Source organism: Clytia hemisphaerica, unplaced genomic scaffold (genome assembly GCF_902728285.1).
Source record: "Clytia hemisphaerica strain Z4C2 unplaced genomic scaffold, Clytia hemisphaerica genome assembly, whole genome shotgun sequence".
Classification (NCBI taxonomy): Eukaryota; Metazoa; Cnidaria; class Hydrozoa; order Leptothecata; family Clytiidae; genus Clytia; species Clytia hemisphaerica.
Window position 1 is genome coordinate 393346 of NW_027104146.1, and position 16112 is coordinate 409457.

General features: G+C 35.0%; 1 protein-coding gene across 2 annotated transcripts in view; it reads left to right on the forward strand.

Moving 5' to 3' along the window:
• LOC136813839 (rho GTPase-activating protein 7-like) overlaps nt 1-16112 on the forward strand; it is a 46353-nt gene that overhangs the window by 5579 nt on the left and 24662 nt on the right. Inside the window, exon 2 of one of the 2 annotated variants that reach the window (XM_067070329.1) lies at nt 6863-6980. Coding sequence is in view for 1 of the 2 variants with exons in the window: in XM_067070325.1 (XP_066926426.1) it covers nt 14148-15333 (1186 nt within the window). In the remaining variant the exon portion in view is untranslated. Of the gene's footprint in view, nt 1-6862; nt 6981-13917; nt 15334-16112 lie in introns of those variants that run through there. The other variant, XM_067070325.1, reaches the window with a different exon arrangement.

Genomic DNA, 16112 nt, shown 5'->3' on the forward strand with positions numbered 1-16112 from the left:
CGTTCTCGAAAAACGTTAATCATTCGTCTCCACCCCAGAGTTGCAAAGAGCTTCTTTTTCTTACTTCGTCAAGTCCTCCGTATCAAAAATCCTGTTTGCTCTCTTGATATATTTATCGAACGAATCGAGGCGGCACCCGCGTCTTTTGGGCGTTTGAAGTTGGGAGGGCGAATAGAGAGCGCCTCTGGCGGCCACTTGGATTTGACTTATCGAGACAATGGTGGTTCGATCGGAAGAGCGTAACTTGGAATTTTTCCGGGAAAACTCTGGAAACTACAAGAGTCATTTAGGTTGTTGATCATCTGGAACTGGGTAACATAAGTCTATTCGTCGCCAATGTAGTACCCACTTAGTCGAAGTACTTGGGGGTCAACAAACAGGGAGTGACACAAATAATTGACAAGGTAAAGTTCAGTTCTTACAACTATTTTCTTCTTCTTCATGAAAGACGTCTGCACTCTCTGCCAAGCTTGCAACTAAGAGGCTTTTGCCTCGCTCAACATAAACCTATCAAGGTAGGTCACTACAGGGGAAGTGTAAGAAAGATTTACAAAATAGAAAAGTTTTGTTTTGGGGTAAAGAATCAGTATTGTGAATTTAAGCGAGTTTCTATTTTGCAATTTTTCTACAGAGCCAAATAAAGATTTTTTCTATTGTTCTTGCTCGATTGCCTCTAACGATAAGTTCCGTAGTTATGAGGTTATCGAGACAAAATGTGACGAATTTGCGCGGAAACGAAATTTAACATTAGTCTAGGCTGATTGGTGCCTACTGGTCAGAGGGGGATGTGAGGGTACACATCTGCACCGTTGGGGTCCTTCAAAGTTCCTCAAAGTGTTGTTAAAAGCTGGCAAAAATTACGAAAAATGACCTCCTCAAATGAGACTGCTACACCCCTTTCTCACCAGAAAAAATTGCCGGTGAGCAGCGGTGAGACCAATTGAGGCCTCTACAGCCCTCCACAGCCCCCCAAAGCTCTTCGGACCCCTTCGGATACCCTCTGCCTTGCTCTCCCTCAAATCCAGCACCCTCCATCAGTGCTCCAAAGCCTTTAAAAAGCTTGGAAAGGCTTGAAAATTGGTCCAAATTGGAAAAAATGACCTCCTTTATTTGGGTACCACCGTTGACGGCCCCTGGAGGTCCCGGACGGGGTTCCGGGGAGTTCGATCGGTGCCCACTGGTCAGAGGGGATGTAAGGGTACATGCCTGCACCGATGGGGTCCTTCAAAGTTCCTCAAAGCGTTCCTCATTAATCGAACTTAATCGAACTTTGTATTTTGAGAAATTTGTGAGTATTCGATTAAAGTTCAACAACCGAACTTAGTCGAACATTAATCGGCCAACAAAGTTCGATTAAAAATACCGTTCGATTGGTTCGATAAATTACGTCTGGTAGGATCGATCATCGGAACGGCTCGATGACGGATTTATATGTGATCGATGGATTACTTAACGATCCGGATGGGAGATCGATAGAGGATTGATACTCAAGTTTTTTTAAGCTTATGACGAATTGATTAACGGTCGATGACGAATCGATTAACGATCGATGACGAATCGATTAACAATCGATGACGAATCGATTTACTCGATTGAAATACTAGCCTGATAATGGATGAACGAAGGATCGATACTCAAGACTTTTTAATGGCTGAATCTTCCATCGATCTCCCATCCGGATCGTTAAGTAATCCATCGATCACATATCGATCCGTCATCGAGCCGTTCCGATGATCGATCCTATCGAGCGCGGACGTCTGGGCAATATGAGGCCCTCAGCATCACGACACAACCCTCGACATGGCCCGAGAATTCTCAGGCCAAAACTTTTATTGGAATTCGCGTAAAGCCCGAGTATGACCCGAGCTAGCCCGAGAATTCTCGGGCCACACGCGGGCCACACGCGGGGCACGCACGGGCCACACTCGGGCCAATTTTTTGGAAATTTTTTCTTCGTGATTGTGTGATCAGAGGTCAGAACATGATCGTGATTTGAAAGATTTTGAAGCCGTGATGCGTGATTTGGACTTTTTTGAAAGGGATTCGTGATCACCCAATCTTTTTGCTCATTTTCATGATCGTGATTGAAAGAAAAAAAATTGCATGCTAGCGTGATCAGACTTACCCTTTTTTTTGTGGGTCATTACATATCACCTTGAGTTGGAGCTGAGTATCGAGTATTGAAATTCATCATATCACCAAATCTAATTCTACCCGAAATACTCATTTCATTATTTTACATCTGTGCGAAATTAAAATTAAATCTCGGTTATAGATACCGTATTTCCTCTTTTTAGCGCCGCCCTCTAAGTAGCGCGGCACCTCTGAAGGGGGCGCTTTTTAGAAAAAAGATAAAGAAAACAGCCAGAACTAACAGATTTTTTGAAATTCTATAAAAAGGTCTAAGTTCCTGAATAGTTTTACTATGTTCTGTGAAAAAATCATAACCATCAGTCAAATACTCGTTCATCTATTTAAGATTGAAGACAAAAATTTGCGAAGAAAAATAAACCTTGAGCACAAAAAATGCTTTTTAAAACACTTTTTTCCACCGTAAAACAAATAACTTTTACAGACTTACCTTCCTCAAACATTGAAGAAGCCTCTACTAATTAAAGTAAATGAGATAAGATAAGATAAAACCTTAAAATCAACCAGAATTTACAACCTTTCGTACAAAGCAAAAGACGTGCTTTTCTCGCCGCCATCTTGTTTAAGAATGAGAATTCTAGAGAATTCCATTCGGTTCCAGCTCCCGCGGTCTTTTTTCATCCAATCAGATCGCGTGACTTCACTTTCGCTTTCTCTAGTCCAATAAGACTGCGGGATTTGAGTCATGTGACATCTCTATTAAAAAAACTCGCGCGAATTAAAATAGAAATACAGGGGGTCACACTACTGGCTACAGGAACTGAAAGCAAGCAATTAAGGCCAATATTTTTGGTTTTTCTGAAGGACAAAAGGTACAGGAGGCTTTACCGAAAGAGGGATAAGGCTGGGACAATCTATTTAAAAGATATGGACAAAAAAAGGCACTTTTTTGGGTGATAATTAAGATTTTACTTAGAAACTTTAATTCTCCTACCCCCGTCTCGCCCCCCTGATATGAGCAAGGCAAGGGAACCATGTTGACCACCCCTACTGAAAAAAATTGGAAAAAGCTGGTTTTTGACTGTTTCTGATCCTAAAGTGCTATTTTTGGTAAAAAGCTATGCAATTTAATTTATGTTTGGATTTCTAGAAAGCTTACCCATTCATTGTCAATATATTTTTTATTTGAAAGTAATCTCTTCATGGAATAAAAGATATAGTCAAATCTTGTAGGGTCATTTTTCAAAAAAATTTTGCCAAAATTGATTTTCGCATTTCGCCATTTTACCCTACGCAAACGCACGTCCCCACGTGTTTAAGATAAAAACTGCAATTATTGCTCTTTTTGGAAATTATTGCCGAAAACGGCAATTTTTTCAACGGTTAAATGCTGAATCAGCAGAAAAATAAAAATTTAAATAAATGAAAATTGCCGTTTTCGACAATTATTGCCGTTTTTGGAAATAAAAGTTGATTTTATTATTGAACACGTGGTATTTGACACCCTCGCGATAAGTAGGCCCACTGTGCCTCGTTTAGTTTTGTTATCAACTGGTTTTTGTTGGAAATGCAGATAGCAAAATTGAGTCATATGTAAACAAATTTACAACGGGGGTTTTGTTATCTCTTTCTGGCTATGTTTCCGCATCGATGTAGGATCTTTTAACATATTATTGTAGAACTTTTCATGTTAATGAGCAACGAAAATTGAAAAAATCACTTAAAAATCCGAAAAACCTTTTTCTTTATGCAATTTACTATTTTCAAACACCTCTGACATCTTTGCCCTTAAAAGGACAACACATTTTGCTGATTCAACATTTCATTATTGAAAAAATTGCCATTTTCGGCAATATTTGCTGAAAAGAGTAATAATTGCCGTTTTTATCTTAATCACCCAACTGTCTATTTTTTAGCAATTGATGTTGAAAATCTTCATTGATATCATTAATTTAATTATTTATTTTAATTTTAATAGTCATTCTTATGTAATTATTATCATCAAAGCTCTTTTCAATGATACAATGTTCAAAAACATATATATGCTCTATATTTTATTTGTTTCTCCCGCCATGTGCGTCTTCTCACTCGCTTGCTATCGAAGACCAAAACAGTGCATTTCTCTGTTCATAACTTCTCATGAAATTGTCTTGCAAAAACATGAAAAAATTGTAACAAGCATGAACAATAATTGGTTTTGAATTATCTATTTCACCAGAAAATTACTCTTGAATGTTACAGATTGATCTCAATAATTCTTTAACACATTCACCTTTTATTAATGTATAGTGATCATTGTTTTATGGGATAATGGGAATTAATTTTAGCATTTTTAGCGGTTTTTCGTCAAAATCGCAAAAAATTTTGAGAGTTTTAAAAACCGCGAAAATTAATTCCCGTGAAATAAAATGTTTTCCAATTTTATTGAAAAATTTGAAAAATCCTAGGAAAACGAAGAAATTGTCCAAAAAAGGGCAAAACCGCAAAAATTAAAACCCGCAAAAATTCTAGTATGAAAAAAAAAAAACGCAAAAATTAAAACTCGTGAAATGCAATTTTTCGGATTTTTTTTTTTCGACCGCGTAAATTAGTTCCAATAAGGTGTAATGTTAATGTATTTATTCTTTAAAGTCGAAAAAAAAAGTGTACAAATCTGTACTAGCTTTAAAGCTAATGAAGTTCGACTACCTATTTACATAATGAATCATTCATCATCATTTGTAGAAGAATAGTTTACATCATCTGTGATGCCCAATTGCTGACGATCTTCTTCTGTAGTGTATTTTTGTTTATTATAATCTGATATATTTGTTTGACTTTGTAATTTTTTAATGATGTGTAGTTTTTGTTTATTGGGCTTCCTCTTAACGCGCCAGTTGAAGTCTTTATTGTTATTGCCTTTGTTAAGTTTCTTTGCTTGTACACGTGCATCTCCCTTTATTATTTTCCGTTCGTTGATTGTGAAATCTCCTGTGATACTTACCTGAAAGAAACAAGTTTCTTTCAGCATGTGTAAATTCTTCATGATAAGATCTTTGTCATGCTGACTTTGCCGGGTGACTTTAAGGAGGACGGCCATTCTATGTTTTTCTGTTTCCTAAGCTTGATGAGTAATAATTATTTCCGGAACATTGATGTCCTCCAGGAGTTCTCGGAACCAAATTTTGTCATATTTTACTCTATTTTCTTCTTCTTCCTTATCTGGCTGGGCCTGAATATTAGTTATCTTTGTGCTTTTTAGTAATTTAGGCTTATGTTTTCTTTGATGTCTCTGTCATTATCTCTGCTGTGTGATTAATTTCCTCCTTTATCATGCTTCTTGTCTTTTCCTCCATTTCTTGTAGTTTTCCTGCCAGAAAAATTTTGAGATCATTTTTGATAGAATCACAGGTTTTGGTGTTGGTGTTGACCTCGTTGTTCAGTTTTTGTATGACGTCGTCTTTCTTTCTAAGTTCATTTTGCATCATATGTTGAGTGTTTTTTCCCACTTTATTTCTTAGGTTCTTCGTTATTCGGACGCAGTTTGAACATAAGTAATGATTGTTATAGGATGTCACGAATATTTTTTAGTTGATACAAAGGTAGCTGTGTGCACTCATAATGAATTGATCTTTTACATTTTTTTGCATTCTAAGCGATCCAGGTTTGTCATTGGTACATCTTGACGACCTGCAAGTTGAGTATTTTCATGAATTTTGATGTTTTTCCAGGTTTTTCTTTGTTTTCAGCCATTTTTCGAAGAGCGTTTGCAAAAGCGTCTTATCTAATTGACGTCAAATAAAACTTGGCTCTGCTTGAATTACAAACTTACCTGATGGAAGGCCTAACAGGTTAAATTTTTCTGACAGTTGAATTTTCTTCTTTATTACTCTGACTCTCTTTGGTTTGGATAATGAGTCCTTAAAAGTACCTATTTCTCATTTTGAATGTTGTTATTTTACCAAAGCAACAGTTAAAAAAGCATTATTTTATGCTCCATTCAAAGCACTTAAAAATCACTTGCGGTTTTAAAGTTTTGAGGGAATTCCCCTTTTGCCTAATATTTTGGCGCCGATTGTCTGAGGAAACTCAAAAATGCCAAATTCTGCTCTGCAGAGGGTCTAAAATTACGAGAAATGCCAAAAGAATGAAAAACACCCCTTTTCGGACCCTTTTGAAGCATTTCCACCAAGTCAAAATCATTTTCTTTGAGAAATTTTTCATTTTTTGAAATGGTCTCATTTCAGAAAATTTTGAATTTTTTTTCACTTTTTTAAGCTCTTGAATCGTTAAAAGGGACATTTTAAACCAGAAAATTCTCTTTTAAGTTAAAATTAGACCCCCATTAAATGTTTTGGATGTCTAAATCTCGAGATAATTCATTTCAAGGTGGGCAAATATGCTGAAAAACTGCTGACTCAGCAAAAAATATTGATAATTTTCAATACTTATTAAACCAAAATACATATTTACTGTCATACATTCAGGGGTGATGACTGGTGACGACGTATGTATGGCCTTTAGGGCTGTTTAGGGGCCTGTTTATGCCCAAGAAAAGTCTCTCAATATAGTCAATCAATCAGCTTCTAGTTGACTTCTTTTATTAGAATTAAAAAAACTGAATATTTGAAGTTATATTAGAAATGAGAAATATTTGAGAAAGTGAAAAAAATTCAGAAAGAAGTATTTGAAAAGATAAGAGCATTAAAAAAAATGTAGATGAAAATCTGAATATAAAACTTTCTGACTTCTTGATCTCAAATTGTTACCCCCCCCCTTATTTTGCTTTTAGCTTCCTTCAATACAATGCAATAACTGGAGAAAATCTTTCACTGAACAAAAAATGCTATCAACAACAACAACAACAACATCAAGGAAACGCTGAAGAACTTAAACACAAATAATGTGAGGTAAGAATACTTTATAGTCTTTTCACCAATACTCCTCTGCTAGGAATATCCCTTCCCTTGAGTCTGCCCTTGATTTGTTGTGGGTCTCTGATTTTGAAAGAACCTCACCCAAGAAAGTGTCAAAAGACGGTGTTGCTCAGTAAGGAGTCACTAACGTTAAACCAATAAGCGTTGGTGATAGATAATCGGCGGGAACTCTCCATTGTAGCTTTCTTTTTCTCCATTGTAGCTCAGAATATCAAGAAACGCTACACGTCTTTTTAGATAAAAAATTCTTCGAAGCCTTCGGACGTTCTTAATTTTTTGAGTTTTTAAGCCTAAAAATGTTCTTAACATGTTATTCTTATTTTCACCATTTTCTGAGTAATTTGTGCATTTTCCTGAGGAATCAGGTGTCCTTATCAATGTTCTTAAAATTGGCCTGGCCATCTAAAGCATTATGTTAGTTTGTTCTTATAAAAAAGTGTATCATTCTAAAGTATTTGTTTTGCTTGCATCTCTACTTATTCTAATCTGTAACAATGTTACCTTTTTCTGATATTTTTGTGTTTTTTTTTCTAAGATGAAGTGCCATAAGAATGATGTCATGTTTTCTTGTGGCCTTCACTCTGTTTGATGAAAGTATTTCTACAGTATTTGAGTTGAGAAGCTGTTAAAGGAATTGGTAGATTGATTCTTGTTCCCTTCACTCTGTTTGATGAAAGAATTTCTACAGTATTTGAGTTGAGAAACTGTTAAAGGAATTGGTAGATTGATTCTTGTTCCCTTCACTCTGTTTGATGAAAGAATTTCTACAGTATTTGAGTTGAGAAACTGTTAAAGGAATTGGTAGATTGATTCTTGTGCCCTTCATTCTGTTCGATGAAAGTATTTCAACAGTATTTGAGTTGAGAAGCCCCAGAATTGAAAGGATTGGTAGATTGATTATGGTTATTTGTTGGGATTTACCAGACTTTAAAGGTTTTATTTTTAAATAAGAGTGATATCGTTTGCTTACTCATGAATTTTAATTCGCAAGCTTTTTCACATAAGATTGACACAGTTGTGGAGATTGTTCAGAAAGAGGAATTTTTTGCTTGTATTAGCATAATATAACAATAGGCAGATACTGTCCTGATATGAAATATGTGGCTGGAAAACGGGAACAGTTATGTAAAAATCTGGGATGTACCAGACTTTCAGGGAAAGAAGATTTTAACTAAAGCTCTAAGCTGGGTCATTGTTTGATAAAAGCAATTTACAGTATTTGATAATTGAGGAATATAGATTGATATGATTATTTTGAAATTATGATAACTTTTTAATTATGATAACTTTTTGGTTAACTTTGTGTTTAAAATGTTTGTTTTTTTCTGCTACTTTTTTGGAAAAAGTAGGATTTAAAGTTTAGGATGTACTTAAAGGGGATTAAGAAGATTTTGCAATTTAAAGCTTGATGAAAGCAATTTACAGGTGCAACTAAAATATAACTTAAAATGCAGATTGATGTGCTTTTTCGTTTCGAAACGATACAGCTGTCGATGAACATCGAATTATTCGATTACCGAATCAATCGAACTGCACTTAAGTTTACTTATTTCACTCTTGAACCTCAATTGAAATTAACTCGGGAAATCGGATTTAAAAAAGTAGGGCATTATTCCAAGCCTTCCTCTATTTTTAGATATATTGGTGAATTTACTTTAGCGATATTTTTCTAATAGTTGGATGTGAGAACTTTATAAGTTAGTTGAATTTCTCAAACTAAATCTTGAGATCTTGAGTCGAATCGTATGAAACTTAACGAGACTTTCAATTGAATCAAATCATCTTTTATTTTCTAGTCAAAAATTGTTTAGTCTATGTGACTATCTGATGTTTTGGATTCTTTGTTTGGCGGTGTTGTATGAATTTTTTACTGTAACTCACTTGTAAAAACGTGCGATTTAAGTTTCGAAAAAGAAGCAGAATTTGTCAAGAATAGAAGTACGTAGGGATGTTTCTGTCCTTCCAAGTCTCGGGTAAGCGAGTATAGACTGATGTTGTCACGAGAGTGATCAAAACACTAGTATTGAGAAAGTAAAGTAGTAAGTAAGTAAGTCTGCGACCACAGTCGGAGGCGACCCGAAGGCTCCTCTTTCGATAGCTATCTACCTGAAGGTAGGGGAGGGCGCCACTCTTTCTCCCTGGATTTCTCCACTTACCCTTGATCCTTCTCTTAGTTGCTGAGCATCAAGCAGAGAGGCATCAAGTACCATTTTGGAAATCTTTGGTATGACCCGGCTGGGGGTTGAACCCACAACCTTGCGAACCGTAGCCGGATGCTCTACCACTGTACTACGGTTGGCTTTGAGAAAGTACAGAGCTAAGTAGAGTGTGTTTAAAGATTCTGATGGACACAGAAAATTGTATCCATTCCATTTGTGTTTTCGTTTTTCATAGTACTACAGTACAGTTTGGGGTCGATCTTGGCATTTAGTGTAAAATACATTTTGATGCTACTGCTGGCTAGATATAAAAGTTCTATTGTTTAGAAGCCCCTGCAGTGCACCTCGATCTATATCACTTTCTGATGAACAATGAAGCGATCTTAATAACAAGCTTAATTAAAGTAATCTTAATGTGGAGATATTTTAATTTTCTGAGAACTTTTTTCATAAGTAGAGACTTTCAATCTCTCTTAAGGTACGCTTTCTTTGTACACGTTTTTTTTTATTATAACACCTAAAATTTGACTGAGCCTGGATATGCTTATTTTTTAGCAGTTTTCAGCCTAAAATGTTCTTAAATGCGTTCTTAATTCAGACTACTCTAAATCGACTATATCATGCAAAATAAAGAGCACTTCAAATTGGTGAAATTTGGACAATATTTGACTCTCGATTTTAAGAAAATACATCCCTAAGTTCGGCTAAAACTGGTTGAAAAAATTGTAGTTTCTTGTCATTTTTTTCCAAACTGAGGCTGGGCATGTTCTTACGATGTTCTTAAGTTTTCAACGAATTTCAGCCTCAATGTTCTTATAAACTGGGTTCTAATAAAAAATAAAATGTGTATTTTATATTATGGTTAACCATCTTTGAAATATTAAGTTTATGGTATCAGAAAACCTTTTTTTTATTGCACAACAATTTCCCTTTGTGTTTTACACTTACAAAAAAAATTGAAATCCTATACCTCGATGAAGGAATCTGAAACGCATTAAAAATCTCTACAAAGGAGAGTCGAATTTTTTTTATGATTAGATCGTTAATGGGGGTACTTATTAACATGAAGTGCACTCCTTTCTCTCTTGTCTTTACATTGTATCATTTTTTTTTCTTGTAAACAGTAGTGTTTTATAACTTGCATTGCTTGCCTCACTCTTCCCATCAAAACAAAATGGTAGACATTGAAATGGATTTGTGTTTATGTTTTAAAATTTGCTCCTGTTTTATTATCATTTTCTTCTTATTTCGTGTTGCTATCACATGATACCATTATTTTGGTGTAGAGACCATGAATTCAGTTTCTTACGTGTAAAATGATAACAAGAGTTTAGTTTGTTTATATTATATGTTTATATTATTGTGTTATCTGAAAGCTGGCTTTTCTTCTAAAACTGTATGTCAATATTTACTGATTGAACTAAAGTGCAACAAATTTCTGTGGAACGTTTTTTCTCTCCTCTACATTTTTTTGTGGGTTGAGTTGTTGTTTTACATGGTAGAAGAATTTTAGTGATTTTTAGTAATTTTTAAGGCCATGAAATTATTTTCGAATAGAGTTTTCACGTTTTATCTCTCCTTTATATTTTTGTGGGCTGAGTTGTTGTTTTACATAGTACATAGAAGAAATTTAGTGATTTTTAAGGGCATGAAATTCTTTTCGAATAGAATTTTAACGTTTTTCTCTCCTTTAAATTTTTTTTGTGGGTTGAGTTGTTGTTTAACATAGTAGAAGAATTTTAGTGATTTTTAAGGCTATGAAATTATTTTCGAATAGAGTTTTAACATTTTATCTCTCCTCTACATTTTTTGTGGGCTGAGTTGTTGTTTTACATAGTAGAAGAATTTTAGTGATTTTTAGTGATTTTTAAGGGCATGAAATTATTTTCGAATAGAGTTTTAACGTCTTTTCTCACATTTACATTTTTGAGGGCCGAGTTGCTACAGTAGAAAAGTGACTTTTAGTATTTTTAAGGGTTTTTACTTGTATGTATTCAAATCGAGTTTTGTCATAAGTAATAAATATGTCATACAGAGTAACAGTGACATGGAATTGATAATATAAGAAATACTCAATTACGGACATTCTCTTTTCATGAAAGTTCTTATCTCACACGTTTTATTTTCTTATTAGAACCCAGTTTATGAGAACATTGAGGCTGAACGCATTTAAGAATATTTTAGGCTGAAAACTGCTAAAAGAATAAGCACATCCAGGCTCAGCCAATATTTAGGTGTTCTAATTAAAAAAAACGTGTATGACATTTTGTGACGTTGTGAAAAACAGATCAAGTTTTCCTTGCAATTTTCTTAAATATGTTTTGAGTAGAAAAAGATATAAGAACTTTAAATTTCAATAAATAATTACACTATGTTCCTTGATTAATTTGTATCCATTGATGTTTAAAAATGTATCTTTTTGTAAATTTCTAACTGTAATGAAATTGTTTTTAAGTCAATAAAAACCAAATTTTCTCTGCACAGTAGGCCTTGTACTAAATTAACAACATGATGGTTGATAAAAAATTTTTTCTTTACAGTAAACGGTTTTTTATAAGAACATCTTATTGAGCTTCAACTTAAGCCTAAAAATGTTCTTAGAATGTTCTTAATTTCATTTTGTGAGTATTTTTGTGTATTTTCCTCAGAAATTGGGTGTTTTAGAGTCCATGAAGACTTCAAATGTTCTTAACTTGTTCTTAACGTTTTGACCATCGAATCCTTATGTTCTTATATAGTTTGTTCTTATAAAAAAACGTGTAATTTGCAAATTAATGTATTGAATAGTATCAAAACAGTTGCTTTCAATGTGTATTGTACTTGTATAAAGTAGATATAGAGATGATAACTTTTAAGTCATATTTTTGGCATATTTTTTTTTCAAGTATAGCTTGGATAATTGTTTATAAATACAACGTTAAAAAATCTTTTTGACAAAATTCGAAATCATTTTTCTCGGTGAATTTTGTGAGTATTTTTTCAAAGGTATATGAAAGTATTCTATAGCAATTCTTATTTATGTCAAGTTTACTCTACCAAGGTTTTTCTGACAATAATTTGACCTCTCCATAACTCGAACCCGCACATTTTGTTCGAGTTAAAGAATTTTGAGTTATGGAGTAAGGTTTTTAGTGCATTGTTAACTGGAAGGAACATAAACATTTTCTAGTTAAGGAGACATTCGAGTTATAGAGGTTCGAGTTAGAGAGACTCTACTGTATCATTAAAATATCACCATTTTACTGTACACGCGAGAAGCGAGATTTGACTTTGTTTGTAAGTAAGTGTGAGAGACTGAGAAAGATTATAGACATCATAAACTCTAAAGTGTTTATAGTAACACGTCCTTTGATTGAACTACAATACACATTTTTTATAAGAACGTCAAAAATTTGAAACCTTTGGGTGTTCTTAACTGTATGGGTTTTAGAGGCCTAAAAATACTGTTCTTATTTTCAGCATTTTTTAGTATTTTGGTCTGATTTTCTGAAGCATTGCATGCTTTGTAGTCCGCAATCCTTCAAATGTTCTTGTAGAATGTTCCTAAGTTTTTAGCCTCAAAGCCTATGTTCTTATATACTTGTTATATACACAAACATGTTTTCGAAAGATGGTTTTCAGAAAGAAATGTGTAGTCAAGTTTTTCGTCAGTGTTTCTGTCAGATTAAGTTTGTTGTCTTTTGGGGAGTAAAGTTTCAGATTAGATAGATGGCATTTTGAATCAAACAATTTGCTCTGTATTATCTTTCCAACAAGCAAAGAAGATATCAAAAGCATTAATTCTACTAAAATAATGTGCTTGGCGAAGTAATGAGGCGACTATTCTTCCAAAAATATACACTCCTTTTATACTATGCTCATGATTCATTTTGACCTTTCTTTGTGATGCTTATTAAACTTTAGAGAGCGTTCGAATGTTTTTGAACGACGTCAAAGTGACTAATCACTTAAGTAGTATACATCTATTCTCATATACTTTTTTATAAGGCCTTCAAAAACTTTTGAAGCCTTTGGATGTTCTTATTTTTCTTTGATCCATCTTCCTAAGAAATTGGATGTTTTAGAGCCTTTTTGTATTCTTAACTTGTTCTTAACATCTTGGCCATCGAAACCTTGTGTCCTTATATAGTTTGTTCTTATAAACAAACATAATCTAATAAGACAAGTTACCTTATTTGTCACTCATAAACGTAAGAGTATTAAAATATATTTTTCTGATTTCTCAATGAGTAAGTAATAGTATGGTTTACGCTCTATTTTTTAGTTTTTTAGTTATTAATTAACGAGTGGTTATTTTATGAGAAGGTTTTCACTAATGAATCTTGAACCTTTCTAAGGCAGGAAAAAGTATTTTGCAACGTACTGTATTTAATTTAGCGGTTTTCTTTGTTTTCGAGCGGAAAATTTTACTTTCAATCTGTCATTTGTATAAAAACCACACGGTCCGCTCAAGGCCGCGCAACTTTGCTAGGATTTAGCTGCTTCAAATCCAATCTAGGAGCCATTCGGGCTATTACTTCATTGGTCTTCACGTCAGCTCTAAATAGAGGAATGAAAAATAGTGTTTGAGTGGCTTGTGGGTATATAGTAGAGTCTCCAGAAAAGAGTCTTTAGTTTTAACTTATCTGATTGTACACAAATTCTTTATTTCTACGTGAAGGGATGTCTGTGAAGCGTATTGTTAAAGACACTATTTTATATACCATGATTAAAAAAAAATTAAAACCACAAAACTTTATCATTTTAGTTGCAAGAAAAAATATATGAAAAGACACGAAAATTCAAGATAATTCATACAGGTTGGATGTAAATGTATGAATACTTGAGCGAAAACGTTTCATAAAATTACAAATTTGAACGTGAATAAGTTGATGGTAATTGGTTAAATGAATAAAATACCATCCGAGGGAAACAACGATTCCCCACGGATAACAGATGTTGATAATTGATTTCCCTACCATCTTCAACCATTGGATCGTAAATGCAAAGTTTATCGTCAACCCTCACTGTTGCGCAGCCATCTCCTAACATCAATCACCAGCAAATGTGTCGACAACCACTCCATCATATTCCCCATGTGGATAAATCAACTCCACATGGGGAAACACAATTTTCAAGTAGAGAAGAACCATCAATAGAGACCACACAGACTTCTCATAGGGAGGCGACAAATTCAAGCATCAATATACATCAGAGTTCACCGACTAGGGAATCAAGTAATTCCTCGCCTAGGGGATCAACTAGTTCACCGCCTAGGGGATCAAGTGATTCACCGCCTAGGGGATCAAGTGATTCACCGCCTAGGGGATCAAGTGATTCACCGCCTAGGGGATCAATTGATTCACCGCCTAGGGGATCAAGTATTTCACCAGTTGATACTTCGATTCCCTTTCGAAGAAGATGTCTAAATGAATCACAGACTCCTCAAGCAGGTGACCAAATTCCACCTCGGGAAACTTCAAGTTCTTCTGCAGAAAAACCTCAACCAAAAACCTCGAAGGATTCACACATAAGGACAGAATTTCCGTTCAGGAGGCGATGTTTAACAGAACCACCTGATTCACATCGGGGAAAACAGCGTTCTCCAAAGAAGCAAACAAAAACTTTTCCTCGGGAAACAAATTTTTCAGACAGTGTAGTCAAGAAAACAGATGTCCCTTTTCGGAGGCGGAACTTAGTGGATTCGAAGTTTTCAAATACGGACCACATGAACTCAGGAAGTATAGAAACTGATTTTTCCCATAAGCAAACATATGCTCCAGCTGTGGAAACGAATCCTCTGCGGAAAGATCCCAAACTAAGACAAACCGATACTTGTCAGGACACACAGATATCACCCAGAGAAACGAAAACTACGAAAAGCGAATCTAACAAAGGATCAAAATATTCACATAGGGGAAGAAAAAAATCCCGAGGGGAAAGCAAACAATCCCATAGTGGATCAAAACATTCCAATAGGGAAGCCAAACTTTTACATAGGGAATCACAAGACTTGGATAACGGAGATGAGGTTGTGTTTGAGCGAAGACCGAGCGTGTATTTACTGTTGGAACCGGAAACTATTTTATTGTTTCGTTTGGCAGGCATGAAATTGAAACCTGCTCAGCAGGAACGTCTGTATTGGAATTTGTTGCGACTATTGAACTCTCTAGAAAACGAAGAAAAAGGTTTGTTCACAGATATTGGGCTCTTGTTCCAGTAGTTATAGTTCGTACCCTACCCCTCCCTCTCTGTTAAGGTGGCGATTTTTTTCCCGCATCAAAAGCCCGGAATTTTAGATAACAAATTCCCAACCCCCTGGAATCCTGGGTCTAAATGACCCCCTATTTTTTCACTAGCAAAGTTAGTTCTTGCTAGTATTCTCATTTGAGCTTATTACCTAAGGTAATTTGACGCTACATATGATTTAAAATGTCGTTCTATACTACTGGATGTCATCTATTCTGATATTAAATCCTCCAACATTCTTGCTCTAAGGGCCAAACAGAATTTGTTCTATGTTTTTTACAATAGTCTTAAACTTTCCGGTTACCTAGGCGGGCGGGTGGGCGGTATCTCAAAAATGTTATGATTTGAAAAGTAGGCTTGTTCCGGGTGATGTTAGAAAAAGAACATTCTAACATGATGCCCACAGGTGTCGTGCTTTTATGGTTTTCCGCTGGCGTTTTGCCCTGCATATTATAATCGTTATAGTAGGCAAAAAAAAACGGGCAGTTGAAATAATCAAAAGGACAAGAACCAACAGCAAAATGACGACTACTGACTAGAACAATAATTACGAGTTCAACACCCTCATTTTATACATTTAATAACGATATTACATAGTTTCTACCCCCCTACATTTAGGGGGGGGGGTCTTGGGTCTTGGGTTTTGATGAACCAAAAGCAAGGGGGGTGTTAAAAGTTTGACTTTCCTAAGGGGGGGTTGCCAGTTAAGGGGGGGGGG